A 16,146-nucleotide genomic window follows, 5' to 3' on the forward strand; every position below is an offset into this window, starting at 1 on the left:
CCAAGAGGAGGGCCGTCGGGATTACAGACACACTGCCGGACAGACAGCGGGAAGGGGCTCTGAAAACAGGCTGGGTGGCGGAGTGGGGAGGGAACATGCTAACAGGCACGTGAGTGATTATGAACGCTGGGTGAAGGGGCGGCTTTGTAGTGTCATAAGCCGGCCTGAGGCCCTGCAGTCTGCTGTTTTAACATATAAATATCCGTATGCCAGCAGCTTGCAAAGGACGCTGGGGAAGAAAGAGCGCATTTCCTCAAGCGCCCAGTGGCTCCATGGCTCACGAGCTACACGATCACCGGTGATCATTTAACTCCTGTGAATCTTCACTTCCCCATCAGTAAAATGGGTTCAGTGATAATCCTTTTCTCAGAAGCTCGGTGTGGGTTTGAGCAAGGTGATTAATGGTAAGTGCAAGTTCAGCAGTGCCTGGCACCTCAGAGGCCATCAATGCATAGCTGTGGGTAGAAGGTGAAGAAAACTAGATAATTAGCTGGATCTATTCAGTTTTACTATGAGATAGAGGATTGAAGCAAGGGTGAGGGTTCTGTGTCAACCTTCCCAGTGGCCCTGCCGCTAACGGATTAAGTCCTGGGGTAGGAGGCAGGCTGCAGCCACCTGCCCCTCGGAAACGTTCTGGACACTGACCACGAAGCTGCCACCAGGCCAGGCTTCCAGGAGACCACGGAGGGGCTCGCGTCTGCAGTCTGCTACGAGGGCTGGACGTCAGCTTGGAGAGAACTGGGATGTGCGAATTCGGTCCGGGTGTCCCGCCTGCCTGGTCCTGGGCTAGCACCAGAGAAAGCCTGGTCGGTGAGCACATGAGAGCTGGCACCCAGCCCTCCCTCTAGGGGGCAGCAGGAGTTTAGGACTCAAAGGTGCCTAGGGACCAAAGGATTATGAGAACATTCCTCAAGGCCCCTCTTTACTCAGATGAATGGAACTGGGTTCCTTCACATCGCAGCCCAGTCTAGCAACGGAACCTTGAAAAGGAAAGAGCAAAGGTTCCAACTTCTTGGATGAGAATAAGTCAAGCTACCAGAATGCCCAACTGAAGAGAAGGGTTACATACGTTAGAACACTTCCTTGGAGCCCTTAAGCCTCATGCATGGAGCTACCTTTACTGACGGAGAAAGTGTTCAACCTCCCCGAGACTCAGTTTCCTCATCTGTAAAATGGGATTAAAGAACTCCCCTCACAGGGCTGCTGAGAGCCTGGCACCGCACCTGCTGCATAGTAAGTGGCCAAAAAATGTTAGCCTGTGTTATTAGTGTATTTCGTTAAGAAGAAAAAGTATATTGCGAGATAACAGTTACAATTAGATCCTGTGTTGTTGTTTTTAAAAAGGAGATATAAATAAGTGGTAGAAGTATGAGCCCCAAAATGTGAATGAGGGTGACCCCTGGGTGGTGGCATCACCGTGAGCTGTCGTCCGTATTTATCCTTCTTTGGATTTTATAAGTTTACTTTTTTAAACAATGAACATCCTATATTTTTATAATGAGAAGGAAAGAAGGAAGGAAAGGAGGAAAAAAGGAAAGAAAAGATAAAAAAGAGCTACCCACTCAGCCTACATCCTCACATGTGAGAGGATGATAGAAGCAGACAGACAGGAGGTTATATGCAGCGATCTTAAATGCTACTAGTATTTAGAGTTCATACCGACGTGGGGAAATGCTCCTACTAGGACGTAAAGGGGAAACCAGGATGCAAAATGTTTTCTGCATCATGATCTCAGCTGTGTGAAAAATGCAAAGAGAAAGGATTTGAGGAAAATATGCCCAAATATTCACAGTGACTACCTCTGGATGCTAGGATTAGATTGTCTTCATACTGTCTTATATTTTCCAAATTGCCTACAAGAGGCCTAGATTGCTTCCGTAACCAGAAAGAATGTGCCACTGATAATAATAACAACAATAATAATAAAAACCGCTCTTACTTGCTTGACGGAAACCAGAAGCAGCAGAGCGAGGAAGGGCCGAGCAGGGGACTGGAGAGAGCGCTTCCCACGGGAGGGGAGAGAGCTGGCCCCCGGGGAGGCAGGGCTGTGGGTGGGCAACTCGCGGACCCCCGGCCGGGGCCCCGCGGTCCTCCTCCGGGGCCCTATCCTGCTGGGTTCCGGCCTCATCTTCCTCGCGGCACCCTCACAAGTGCGGGCACATTTGTCTGACGGTCCAAGATGTACCGCAGGCAGCCTCCTGTCGCATCCCTCCGTGTCCAGCGAGGAAATGTTTGCACAAAGTCTCTCCACAGGCGTCAAGAGCGTCTGCACCCGGCTAGACCAATCTACTGGCTCTCCCAAGTTTCTCATCAACCGCAGCTCAGCCCCGTCCAGCCCCCCCTCCCGCCCCCAGGGCAGGGAGATTTTTCCCAGACCTCCCCAAGTCAGCTGTGTTTGCTGGGACGTCCTCTGCGGAGGCCCAGGAGGAAAAGCCAGGCGGCCCGGAGGTCCCACCCCAGAGGCCTGGCTGTGGCCGCTCGGGTTCGAGCCGCTGAGGCATGGCCGGCAGAGAGGATGGGCCTCGAGCCAGCTCCTGGTGGGCATCTTCCTGATGGAGACATTTTTGGCTAAGGCATTGGGATGGCCCAGGCAGGGCTGAGCCCAGCCTACGAGGTTGTCCAGGCCTCCTTGGGCCCTGTCTGTGCCAAGACTTCACAAGAAACAGCTGCCCGGCCCAGGAGAGCAGCTCCTGACCCAGGGCCTGAAGCAAACACCCAATCGGTGATCAGGGTTCTGCCTGCACGGCGGCAACGCAACACGCTGAGAAGTCAGCTGCGCCTCCTGGGATGGCCCACACGTTCCGAGCACATCACGCAGCTCACCTGGCAGACCTTTCTCCGGAACACGTGAGCCGTCACTTACGACCATATTTGTGCTTCCCCGTCACAGTTCACATTTACAAAAGCTTTTCACCCAGCATCCTATTCGTTCGTCCCCACGATACTCCTGTGAGGGCTGCTAGTTCTCCACTTGACAGCTGGGGAACTGCAGTTCAGAGTCGTTAGGTTACTTGCCCAAGGCCACACAGCAGTAAACGGCAGAGACAAGATACCTCCCCAGGTCCTCTGACCAGTCACCTGGCCACAGCGATGTGGTAAGTTGCCTTATCTTACCCTAACTCTCTAGGCCAGTGGTTCTCAACCTTGGCTGCACATTAGAATCACCTGGGAATCTTTTTTAAATCCTGATTTCTGGGCCTCATCCTCAGGAAATTCTGTTTCTATGTTACTAATGTTGTGGCCCCGCCCCATAACAAAGAAACAGAATTTCCAGAGGATGAGGCCCAGAAATCAGGATTTTAAAAACATTCCCAGGTGATTCTAATGTGCAGCCAAGGTTGAGAACCACTGCTCTAGAGTCTAGGCCAGTGATGGCGAACCTTTTGAGCTCGGCGTGTCAGCATTTTGAAAAACCCTAACTTAACTCTGGTGCCGTGTCACATATAGAAATTTTTTGATATTTGCAACCATAGTAAAACAAAGACTTATATTTTTGATATTTATTTTATATATTTAAATGCCATTTAACACAGAAAAATCAACCAAAAAAATGAGTTCGCGTGTCACCTCTAACACGCGTGTCATAGGTTCGCCATCACTGGTAGGCAGTTCCATTTCTCTAGTGGTCTCATCACCGTGCCTCTGAAAGGCTCCGTGTGGCCCTTCTCACCTCACCTCTCCCAGCCCAGCTCCCAGCATCCCCCGCCAAGTCCTCCCAGCCTCCGGAACTGGAGGCCCAGGGGACCACATCCTGACTGGATGAGATGCAGGTCAGCAGGAACTCATCTTGGTCAGCTTATCTGAGTGAGAAAATTCTGAACAGTTGGAGAGAAGCAGATGAGCAACCCCTCATAGAAATCCTTGCGAGTCTTCGGAACTGCCTGTGGCAAGATTTTAATCCTTAGCAATGAATGCTCATAATGAGCAGAGACACACACCCTCCCCCCCCACCCCCCCACTCACCCCCACCCCCACCAAATGGACTCTTTTAACGATGTGGCCTCTGGCACCAATGTGGTCATCTCTTGGGGACAACAGAGAGCAGGACGAAGTGACATAGAGGGAGCAAGTGCCCACATGGTGGGCTCCGGTCCTTTTGCTATGGTTGTACAGTTATCCTGCAACTGCCCAGTTAAGGCTGGCTTCCAAGTGGCGTGCTGGCAAAGAAAATGCCAGCTTGGCAAGAATCTTCTATCTAATCTCTTTTTCTCAAAAACATCCTTTTTCTAGAAGGTGGGGACACACACGGCTTCCCCCATCCATGGACGGATGCCATCTAGTGAGAAAACTTGGTAAACCAGATGCTCACGGCTCCTGGGCGCCTGACAGCACACCCTCAGCCTTTAGCAGCAGACAGGACAGAGCACTGCTGGCAGCCCACAGGCACTGCCGTTTCTCCCACCCGCCCGGGCCGGTACATGCTCAGTAATATCCGAGCGTCTTCAGGAGGTGCCGCATATGTAATCAAGAGCCTGTACGTTTCAGATGCCACAAGGAATCTTCCCCGACTCTCCTGCCCTCGCTGCTCCATGAATGCCCTCGGCCCAAGAAGCAGCGTGAGTCTCCCTCGCGCCACAGTCCTCCCTGCTGCAGGGCCCATTTGTAAGGCCATGAGTGACGGGCCAAGGGCTCTGCCTGCAGCCCTGGGGGCTCCAGGATCGGGCTGAATTCTGCGCCCATGTGGGGTGGGGCGCCCTCCCCTGTTCTGCATGGCACCTGGGCCTGAAGCAGGCTGCCTGCACCTCGAGTCTCTCAAAGCCCATCGAAGAGGAAGTCCCTCCTTGTGGGGCTGGGCAGGGAGCCACGCTGGCCCCGAGATTCCCCGAATCCAACGCTGAGGCCCCTGCTCAGTGCAAAGGGCAAGGGTGGGGAGACTATACCCAGAAACCCACCCAAACCCCCCTGATCTTCCCTCAAAAGCTAGCACCCTCCACAGTAGCCAAAAGGTGGAAACAAGCCACCTGCGCACCAGATGAACGGGCCAACAAGACGTGGTCCGTCCACTCAGTGGGGCATTACTCAGCCTTAGAAAGGAAGGAAGCGCTGGCAGGAGTAAACTCGGATGGACCGAGAGGACAGTACCCTACGTGAAAGAAGCCAGTCATAAAAAGGCAAATTCCACTTACACCCAGAGCGATCAGATTCACGGAGACAGAGGTGGTGTGGTGGTGGCCGGGGCTGGGGGAGGGGGATGGGGAGTCAGTGTTGAGTGGGTACAGCGTCTCAGTTTCCCGAGATGAAAGTTCGGGAGAAGGATTGCACAATGTGCATTTCACTGCAATGGAAAAAAACGGAAAGCCCCCCTAACCTCTATGCCCTGGGGAGCACTGTGATGGAGCAAGCCCAGCCCTGTGCGCTCTCACCAGGCCCCTCAGGCTACCTCGCTCACATGGATGCCCCAGGCTGGCATGCACCGACTCCCCGGGGAGCACCACAGAAGCCTGTGAGCTGCCCAATGGCCGGGCTGGGGAGGGTGGGCACCACGACCAGGAGGGGAGGAGGGGCCACTGTTCATCCTACACTGCACACCTCACATGGGCCACGAAGTTTCAATCACACTGGACGTGCATGCCCGCACATGGTATTTTGTGGAAGAGCCACACTCAAGGGGCCAAAGAGCAGCAAGTGGCTCGTGAGCCGCGGTTTGCGAGCCGCGGTTTGCCAACCACTGCGTTAGGGAATTAGGTGGATGGGCGCTGCTCCCCGTGACCTGGGAGAAAGGACTTCTCCTGGGCGGGGCTTCAGGAAAGGGTGGGACCGGAAACCTCGCCTCTTAGGCAACAGTGAAGCCATGAGACTCCGGCCGGACCAGACGCAGCTATAGGCTGTCCACCTGCATAGGGCACGTGCCTCGTCTACACAAACACTGTGAGGTGGGTGATAACGGCCCCTGGCTTCCTGATGCAACAGCTGGTACCAGGAGGGGGGCAGGGGCTTTCTCAACCTCCAACAGGGACAAAGCACAGCTCGGGTCTGAGTCGGGATCTTCCAGGCTCTGTCTCTAGCGACAGGAGTTCCCTGGGTGCTGTTGTCGCCCTGGGCTGCTCACCACACCCCCACCTCCTCGCGGATCACACACGAAAGGCTTCCATATGTTGTCGGGGACACACGCTGGAGTCCAGGGAGGGTGGTGTTCTCAGTGATTCGTGGACAAGGCCAAGTGCCGTAGAAATAATGTGTGGAGCCCTTTCTGATTTAAGTGCATCTCATATCCTTGATGTCCAGCCAGAAAGAAACTTTAATAAGCACCTTGCTGGGTTTACTCAAAGATTACTCCACAGAGATGCCTGTCCAGATATTCTTGTAAAATTAAATAAAAATAGTTTCAATAGTCAAACAAATTTGGAAAATGTCGCCTATTACATTTTCTTCTTGGGAATTCTCAGTGCACATTAGTCCATTAAAATATCTGAGCCCTAGCTGGTTTGGCTCAGTGGCTAGATCATTGGCCGGCGGACTGAAGGGTCCTGGGTTCAACTCCACTTAAGGGCACATGCCAGGGTTGGGGCTCGATCTCCAGTAGGGGGCATGCAGGAGGCAGCCAATCAATGATTTGCTCTCATCATGGATGTTTCTATCTCTCGCTCCCTCTCCCTTCCTCTCTGAAATCAATAAAAATATATTTAAAAATATATATATCTGAGAAGCCCCACAATAAAGAAGCCTGTTACTGTTACACACCCAGTACTTCTCCACACCCGTTTTGACCGTAGGAAAACTGTCCATGTAAAACATGGGTTAATGTTCTGCGAGCCGTGTCCAGTGGGGCGCTCTTCGGAAAAGGCTGAGAACAACAGACTCATGTTTCTGACTGCGAAGCTGGAGGTAGAAGCACCGCCACTGAGGACGGTACATCCCAATACTGAGGGAGGAGACGTGGAACTCAAACTCCTTCACTCTGAGCCCAGACTTGCCTGGTACCCAAAATACCGAAAACTTAACTGAAGGGCAATTAATTGTCTTGTGATGATCAACAAACGTGTTTGTGTCCAGCAATCTAAAAAGCCTCCATCACATTTTTACTTGTTTTCTAATGCACGGATCATCCAGGTAAACAGGGTCTAAACACTGTTATCATTTTATTAAGAAGGAATAAAGGAGGCCATCTTCTCCAGAATGCCTTTCCCCTAGAAAATATCACCACCTCCTGTGCTACCAGATGCCCCCACAGCAAAATATTTGGAATTAATTTTTTTTTCAAGATACTGACTAAAATAATAGCAAACATATGAGAGAGTAAACGTAAGGTACACAGCAGAGGATGCACATAAATGCTTACAGTGGCCCTGGCCGGTGTGGCTCAGTCGGTTGAGCATCATCCCATGCACCTGAAAGGCTGCAGGTTCATGCCCGGTTTCGGACGCATCCCTGGTAGGGGGCATGCAGGAGGCAGATCGGTGTTTCGCTCTCATGTAAATGTTTCTCTCTCTCTCTTTCTCACTCTCTCCTCCCTTCTTCCCTCCCTCTTCTTTCCTCTCTAAAAATCAACAAATATATATATATATATATATATAAAAATGCTTACAGGAGGTGGTAACAAAAGGGAATGAAACGGGGCTGGCAGGGAATGCCAACGACCTTGAAATCCCACCCTCAGATAAAGGGGACAGCCTCTTGCTCAGCTGAGCCTATGGCCATGCGGCTTGTGCGCTCGGTGTCGTAGATCCTCTGGCTTTCCAGGGAAGACGTCTGGGTTTCCAGGTGGAATTCCCCGGCACCTTGAGAACATCGCAGGGGCCCAAGACAGCCTGTGCGCAGCCGAATGCAGCCGGGCCTGGGGCTGGAGGTCACCGCACTCAGACATCTGTATTTTGTCTGATTTCTCACGAGTGCCGAGTGCCGGGAGACTGGGAGGTGAGTGTGAAGGAGCCTGAACGGTGCTTTAGAGAGAGAGGTGAGCAGGAGTAGGGAGCCAGGGAGAGCTGGCCGTAAGGACCCAGCCTGAGCAGGGAGGCCCTGGCTCCGGGCAAGGGACTGCTGGATACTTTCCCTCTGAACCAACTCCATCTCGGACCCTGAAAGCTGACCCTCCCTGGGAACCTTCACCTGAGTGCGACCTCAGGACGGCCTCCGCCCAAGTCACCTGGAACGGCTCTGCACTTCCGTCCTGATACCTGAGCCCCATTAAAGGCACCTCTCGCTCCACCCTCTGAAACGGACAAGTCACTTACACAAAACGTCCTGTCCCTCAGGCAGTGAATCAGCCGACGAAGTGTGTTGATTTCTGATTCTATGCTGCTCTGCTAAACTCAAAAAGTTTAAGGACGGGGGCGCCTGGGCACCCCATAAACGGTGGGGGAACAAGCAAAGGAGGCAGGACAGAGGCCACCTCCGGGGACTTGGCCACCTCGTCCAGGCTGGCTGGCCGCACCGCGTGTCTGGCCAGCCACTGCCGAGCGCTGTAGCACCCGCCCCTCTGGCTTCATGGGATTTGTAAAGGTTTTTCTTTCTAATCCTGCTGGCCTTGTTCAAAAGGGACGCCACTTCTGAGGATTGTGGGAATTAAGGGGTCATTATGTCTAACTGTTTTCGCCCAGGCTAACCTCACCCTCCTAAGCTATTGTGAATTCTCTTCATCTCCTCCGCAAGGGGCCGCGCTCTCTCTCTCTGCCCTGCCCCTGGCTCTGTACCTGGCCCCTGCTCTGTATTCTGATGAGAAAAAGGCAGCCTCTTTGGAAGACAGGACAGACCGGTAGTCATCCGTGCACTGTGTGGAAAGACAGCAGGTGGTGAAGAAGAAAAGGCACTGGGGTCTCAGGTGAGAAAACCCAGTTTCCATTCCTGGCGCCCCCCCCCCCCCCAGCCTGTTTGAGCCCAGCCATCAGGTCTGCAGTCCATGGAGGTTTGTACGTGCCTCTCCTATCAGTAGTTAGACACAAAAACAAGTGTAAGGCCGTTCACAAAACACTCCCGTTGGAGGACTTTCTTCTACCCATTTTGCAGATGAAGAAAGCGAGGCTCACAGAGGACTGTGATCACTGAGTGTGGCAGAACCAGGCATAAGAGCCAGGCCTTGGGCTGTAGCTGCCACATTCCATCCCCGTGTCCATCTGTTGCTCTCACTTCCGGCCTGACTCACCGGGTTGTAATGAGGATCGGATGAGATGACGTGGAACAAGGGCGGCCTCAGCCCACGTGTCCTGTGAGCGCTGGGATTTTCCCGGTGCGGTGGGGACCTCTCTGGTGGCACTCAGGGGCAAGGACAATTTTTGGCTCCTGTGATCATAATACCGCCACTGCTGTAAAATCAGAGAATCCACCGGGGAAAATGTCCGATGACATCAACCCAAGTTAAATAAACAGCTGTGAGGCCCCTGCAGCTGAGGATTAGCAGCTGGGTCCCTGACTCCCGCCCGCAGCCCCCGGCGGTGCACGCACCCTCCTCCGGCCATTCGTGTGGACAGCTCTGTGACAGATGAGTTCCTGCTGAACATGTAAGTCAGAAAGCACAGCAGCCAGGCAGCCCAACTAATGGCTGCATCATAACCCAGGCGAGTCCCTCTTCCTCCTACAGCCCAGCAGGGGGCAGTGCAGGAGTGCGAGGAATAGGGCCCGTTTGGGGAGGAGGAGCTGGCAAACCTTAAGGTTGACGACCTTTAGGAGGCCACCTCAGTAAAGCGAATATCGAAATAAAGCGAGTCACATGACCTTTTTTGCCTTGTTTCCCGGGTCATGTAAAAGTTATGTTTACCCTATGCCGTAGTCCAAGCATGTCAAACTCCTGGCCCTCGGGCCGCATGCCTTGTTTATTTGGCATGTTAGCCTTTGAGTCTGGCATGCTTGCCGTAGTCTATTACATATGCAATAGCATTAAGTCTTAAAAAGCAATGTACACACCAGTTAAAAACACTTGGTTGCTAAATAATGCTAAGCATCATCTGAGCGTTCAGCGAGTTGTCATCTTTTTGCTGGTGGAGGGTCTTGCCTTCAGTCTGGAAAAATCCCAGTATCTGCAGAGCACAATAAAACGAAACACCGTGAAACGAGGATGCCAGCCCTGCCCAACAGGACTCGGTTCATTCCAATGAGGCTTAAGCGCATATTAACTGTGAGAGACGTTTTCCTATCCATTTGCTCAGTGAATGCGCAAAGCAAGGCTAATGTGGGGACTACTGGACCATTTTAGCGACAGGAAAGCCGTGCCTCTGAAGAGTGGATGACCTATACCCCTTAGCTTTTGCATCTAGATCCATTTTAGCTGCTCCCAGCCCAGATTGGAGCAGCTCCCTGTGTCTCGGGCATTTTCGCATCCTGGCACCTTCCCTTCTGTTGCTGGATTGCTGTGGGTCAGTGATGTGGGGGGTCTGAGATATGGGGGGTCAGTTATGTGGGGGGTCAGTGATGTGGGGGGTCAGTGATATGGGGGGTCAGTGATGTGGGGGGTCTGAGATGTGGGGGGTCAGTGATGTGGGGGGTCAGTGATGTGGGGGGTCTGAGATGTGGGGGGTCTGAGATGTGGGGGGTCAGTGATGTGGGGGTCTGAGATGTGGAGGGTCAGTGATGTGGGGGGTCAGTGATGTGGGGGGTCTGAGATGTGGGGGGTCAGTGATGTGGGGGGTCAGTGATGTGGGGGGTCAGTGATGTGGGGGGTCTGAGATGTGGGGGGTCAGTGATGTGGGGGGTCAGTGATGTGGGGGTCAGTGATGTGGGGGTCTGAGATGTGGGGGGCCAGTGATGTGGGGGGTCAGTGATATGGGGGTCAGTGATGTGGGGGGTCTGAGATGTGGGGTGTCAGTGATGTGGGGGGTCAGTGATGTGGGGGGTCAGTGATGTGGGGGGTCTGAGATGTGGGGTGTCAGTGATGTGGGGGGTCAGTGATGTGGGGGGTCAGTGATGTGGGGGGTCAGTGATGTGGGGGGACAGCGTTGGGCTGGGCCTCCGCAGACCTCAGTTCTAATGCTGAAACTGCCTCTGCCTGTGGAGGGTACAACCAGGCAATTTCCCGGGCTCCTCCCTCTCCAATCTGTGATTCAATTTGGGGCTGAAGTATGAATGGGGAGAAAGTGGGTACCCACCTGGGCAGGACCCCACAGGGTGATTGGCTGTGGTCTCAATTGTCCATCTGTCACTCACCCCAAATCAGAACTTGGCAAGATCCATACACCAAGTGGACATTTGTGGATTGAGCTCTTTCAAAGGAGCCACACAGCTAATGCAGAAACGCACACTTTGCCAACCAGTGTGCGCAGTGCACCTCCCAGGCACACAGAATAAGTCTGGTGGTGGCTTCTGCCGGGTACCTGGCACATGCACAATCAATCCTCCCTTTCCTTTCATTCTCTAGAAAGCCTGATGGAAGGCAAGTAACTGGGTCACTTAGTAATGGAGATAGTTCTGAATCTGTACAGATTCATTTTAAAAAATCATTACTAACTTTGTTCCTTTCCCTCTGAACAGAAGCAAATTATTTGAGACTCGTGTCCTAATGGATGCTGTTTGGGAAGCTGAGAAAGACTGGCCTAAGGCTGGCGGTATCAGTCCAGATGGGCTCGGTTCTGCTGCAGTAACAAATAACTCCCAAAGCCCAGTAGTTTAAACCAACAAATTTATTTGTAGCTCGTAGTATATGTGCGTTTCGGTGGACAGGCGATGTCAGCGGGTAGGTCCCTGCTATGCTTGGTGAGTGTAAAACATCTTTCCCGAGTCTTATCTTCCGTGAAGAGGATGATAAAATCCAATGTCTAGGTTTTCATAGCAAAGAACCAGGCCATAGACCCTTGGAGGCTCCTCCCCAGGTCCTGGCGTCCCCCAAGGTCCCTCAAGGTCACGAGTAGGCCTCCTTCTGGATGTCTCTTTTAGTTTCAGCTGTGTGAATGAGATGTCTGCTAGAATGTTGATAAGTTCAGGTACATCCTATGGACTTTAGCCATTGCCATTAATATTAGTATAGAAATAATTGCCACCACCAGTTAAGACTAATTTCTATTTGGACCAGTGAAGTCACCCCCAGCGGCCACTGCCCACCATACAGTTGTTAAGTTAAAGCATATTTGTAATTAGAATCCCTGAAAAGGAAAGACAAAACAATGAAACAACTAATATTTAAAATTCAAGGAAACTTTCTTGAGCAAAATACCAAATCTATCTATACAAGCCTCCCCCCAAACACCTGGGAAAATTGGCAAGTCCTAGACACATCCTACTAAAACTATTAAAGGAAAAACCCCGCTGGGTCTCCAGGCATGAAGACCAAGTCACTCACACAGGAAGGAAAATCACATTGGCAACTGACCTCGGCCCCCACTGATAACTGCCATGTGCGTCCAGCGCAATCAGAACGTTTCAGATTTTTGTGTAAAGTATCCTAGTTTTTAAGTGTTAGCAAGCAATTCACATTAAAAATGACAGGACCCTGTAAAGTGAGGAGGGCTGTCTCAAATGTTTTCATAGGTTTAGACCTGGCTAGTGTGCTCAATGGTTAGAGCATCAGCCACACACCAAAGGGCCACAGATTTGATTCCCAGTCAGGGGCACGAACCTGGCTTGCAGGTTTGGTTCCCTGTCAGGGTGAGAGCAGGAGGCAACCAATCGATGTGTCCCTCTCACATCTATGTCTCTCTCTCTCTCTCTCTCTCTCTCTCTCTCTCTCTCTCTTTCTCTCTCTCTCCCCACACACACACTCACTCTAAAAATCACTGAGGAAAAATATCCTCAGGTGAGGATTAACAAAAGAAACAAACAAAAAAATGTTATCATAGTTTTAAAGAGATTATGTTTCTAAAATCCTTGACACAGAGTAAAATCCTCAAGAAATGAAGTCATTGTCATTCCATTCTTCCACACAGCTCGGGGGGAAAGCCCTGAGCTACAGCTCCTAATAAATACTGCAAAGGGGGGCGACCCAGCCGCTGTTTCTCAGGGAAAGACAAGGCCATGCCATAGAACTCTCTACCAGAAAGACTCGGCCGTGCTGCCCTCGACCACAGGGTTCCCTCTGATGTGGACTCTGGACTATAGCCTCATCTTACAAATACATGTGCCTACGCTTACCTTTCATCCTGCGTAACAACTCCTGGGTTCCTTTCCTCTCTGTAGAATAAATAGCCCGCCAGGGTTTGGTGAGCATGCCTGTGTTAGGTACTCACAAGCTTCTTGATTGGCAAGGCATGTTTAAATATGACTGGACCCCAGCCAGGTGTGCCTCAGGGGTTGAGCGCTGACCCAAGAACTGAGAGGTCCCAGGTTCGATTCCTGGTCAGGTCTTGATCCCCAGTAGGAGGTGTGCAGGAGGCAGCCAATCAATGATTCTCTCTCATCATTGCTGTTTCCATCTCTTTCTCCCTCTCCCTTCCTCTCTGAAATCAATAAAAATATATAAAAACAAACAAACAAATAAATAAGAAGCCTGCCTGGAACTCACAGAGAAGCAGGGGGCACAGAACAGCAGCTGGCATTCTCAACACCCCTTCCCGGAACCCAAGGCTTTGAAAAATGTTTGGGAAGCAGAAGCTGCTCCCAGCCTTGCAGGGCATGTCCTGGTGAGATTCTCTGAGCACCTGCCACCAGGCGCCCAGGCAAGGTGTCCACACGCTAGCCAGTGGCTGCCAGGTCTGCACGGGCAGGCGAGCCGGGCATTTACGTCCACAATGAGCATCTCTGGGGTGGGCTTCGGAAGGCTGCATTCCGGAGAGACTTCCACTCACCAGCTTATCCTGCCCCAAACCCCCTCTAATTCCAGCATCTGGAAGTGAGACCATGCTTACTGAAGGTATCAGCCATTGACACCCTAGTTCAGTGATGGCGAACCTTTTGAGCTCAGCGTGTCAGCATTTATGAAAAACCCTAACTTAACTCTGGTGCCGTGTCACATATAGAAATTTTTTGATATTTGCAGCCATAGTAAAACAAAGATTTATATTTTTGATATTTATTTTATATATTTAAATGCCATTTAACAAAGAAAAATCAACCAAAAAATGAGTTCGTGTGTCACCTCTGGCACGCGTGTCACACGTTCGACATCATGGCTCTAGTTTAAATGAACGTCTCCGGCTTTCCTGACCGTGAGTTTAATAAGTATAACAAAGAGAGAGGACGCGCATGAGCACTAAGAGGAAGAGCAGCTGAAGGATGTAAATGTGTTGCCCACACAGGTCTGGTGACAGAAGAGTCCAGAACGTTTTCCCTTCACTGACACACACAAATGGATAGCACATAACTATCCCATCCTTTCTTTTTAATTTTCATCAAAAAGACATGAGTTCAAAAATAAATGTTGTGTCATTTTTTAAAAATATTTTTTCTTCTAAATTTTCGAATTTCTCCCCATAGTAAATCAGTTTGCAAGGCTAATCAAATGATAAAAGGAGAACAGTAGAATGGAATGACACCTTATCTCAGTTAAGTGGAACAAATGTTTGAATGCTTGTGCTTAAATTGCCAGGCACTTTTGCTTCTAAAAATAAACAGTGCTAAGCGTGCAATCTGGTTGGAGGCAGTAGGGTACTGCATGTTCCCTAATGTGCTCAGTTACAATACTGTATAAACTTATCTAATATTTTAAAGTAACATTTTATTGAGGCCACAGGTTGTTAGGACACATAATCTGCGGTTGAGGGGGAGGGGGTGTGGACCACCAAATTCTAGCGATGCTAGGTATGTTCAGATCCATTTCAAAATGTATTTGTGTTTAGTGAACACATCCTTCCTTGGGGCGGGGAGGGGAATAAATGTTTCAAATAAAATCCCTCCCTCTGCTTACGCGACTGTAATCCACACTGCCACACACTAAGGGAAACCCAGTCCCTTCTCCATGTCTGGGCTCCAGCGAGTACCTGCCCAGTACATGATGGTCCCATGAAATTCAGTGTTTTGTTGAACGACGCATATTTGAAGAGGCATAAAGTGGAATTTTCCAGAATAAGCCCAGTCCAGAGAAGGCAGGCTGGGTCCCGGGCCTCTCTTCACCCACAGCCGATGGTTGAAAAAGAAATGAAAGAATAGAATCTTCGAATGATGTGTACACACAACTTGACTCGTCTTCTGGAAGCATGAAGCTGAAATCTGGGGGTGTCTACTAGTCTGTAGGCGCCATGCTGTCCCCTGACTCGCTGTTTTCAGCAGCACAGAAAGCTGCACCGCGAAGGCCTGCGTGACTGTGGAAGCGGTGGCCGGTTCTCAGGACACCTGGGCATGGGCGACCGCTGTCAGCTGCTCTTCTTCAGCAGAGAGCCCACCGCCAACACCACAGCAGACCCGGAGGCCGCCTCCTCGCACAGGAGCCTGTACCGTGGTGGGCTGGCCTTCCGACGAAGGGCTTGTAAAGTGTCCAATCACAGCAGGGCCACAGCTGCACAGTGCGTCTCCTGAGCTTCTGTAAGGGACCAAACCAACCTTGGCACGGAGACATTGCAATAGTAATACTGTTTTAAGCCTCCCGGTGTAAGCTGCTCCCCCAAAAATGCTCTTTGGAAGTTTCCTGACTCATCATTTCTGTGAATTTCAAATGCCTCCATCCCTGCCTGTGGGTGTGGAGTGGGCACCGGGACTTAACTCAAGGAATCCTTGGCACTAAGACAGTGGGTAGCTTTACGTTTACCTCTTTTTACTTTTTTCAGCCAACATCTTCAGAGGCGAAGGTCATCAGAGCCAACATTTCTTACTCTGTCATCCAAAAGGCCCAATGCGTTCACATTCAGATAATGCTCCCGTCACCAAAAGCCGTGTGTCTGCAGCAGCGCTATTTGCCCCGTATCGCAAACCAGCCGAGTGCCCGCTCCCAGAGGAATAATGTAATATGTGAGGGGTCTTCATACCGTGAAAGGAAAGCTCTCCAACTTCACACAGTATGGATGCCTCTCATAAACGCAATGTTCCGCAAAAACAGTAATGACTTGTAAACCTATTTAAATAAAAGAAATGTTTAAATGCACAAGTAAACCTAATAGATGCTCTTAAAAGTTAGGAAACTGTTACCCTTATAGACTGGAAAGAGACATGGTGGGGGCATGTTGTCAATGTTGTTTCGTTACTTTTTTTATTTTTTACTAGGGGCCCAGTGCACAAATTCATGCACCTTGAAAGGAACTGTGGGCCTCGAGGCTGAGGTGGGCACAGGGGCAGGTCTCAGCCCATCATCCATGCCCCTGCCTGGCCCCTCACGGCCCTTGTCTGCCAGCAGACCCGCTCCTGCCACCACCGTTCCCA

At 51.1% G+C, this 16,146-nt stretch overlaps 1 protein-coding gene across 1 annotated transcript in view; it reads right to left on the reverse strand.

The window, feature by feature from the left end:
* The window catches only part of GLP2R (glucagon like peptide 2 receptor), a 49,913-nt gene extending 47,598 nt beyond the window's left edge, over positions 1 to 2,315 (reverse strand). Inside the window, exon 1 of the mRNA XM_059668617.1 lies at positions 1,940 to 2,315. Within this exon, the coding sequence (XP_059524600.1) occupies positions 1,940 to 2,311 (372 nt within the window). The 5' untranslated portion in view covers positions 2,312 to 2,315. The remainder of the gene's footprint in view (positions 1 to 1,939) is intronic.
* Between the last annotated feature and the right edge of the window lie 13,831 nt (positions 2,316 to 16,146).

This window comes from Myotis daubentonii, chromosome 16, assembly GCF_963259705.1.
Source record: "Myotis daubentonii chromosome 16, mMyoDau2.1, whole genome shotgun sequence".
In the NCBI taxonomy this organism is placed as follows: Eukaryota; Metazoa; Chordata; class Mammalia; order Chiroptera; family Vespertilionidae; genus Myotis; species Myotis daubentonii.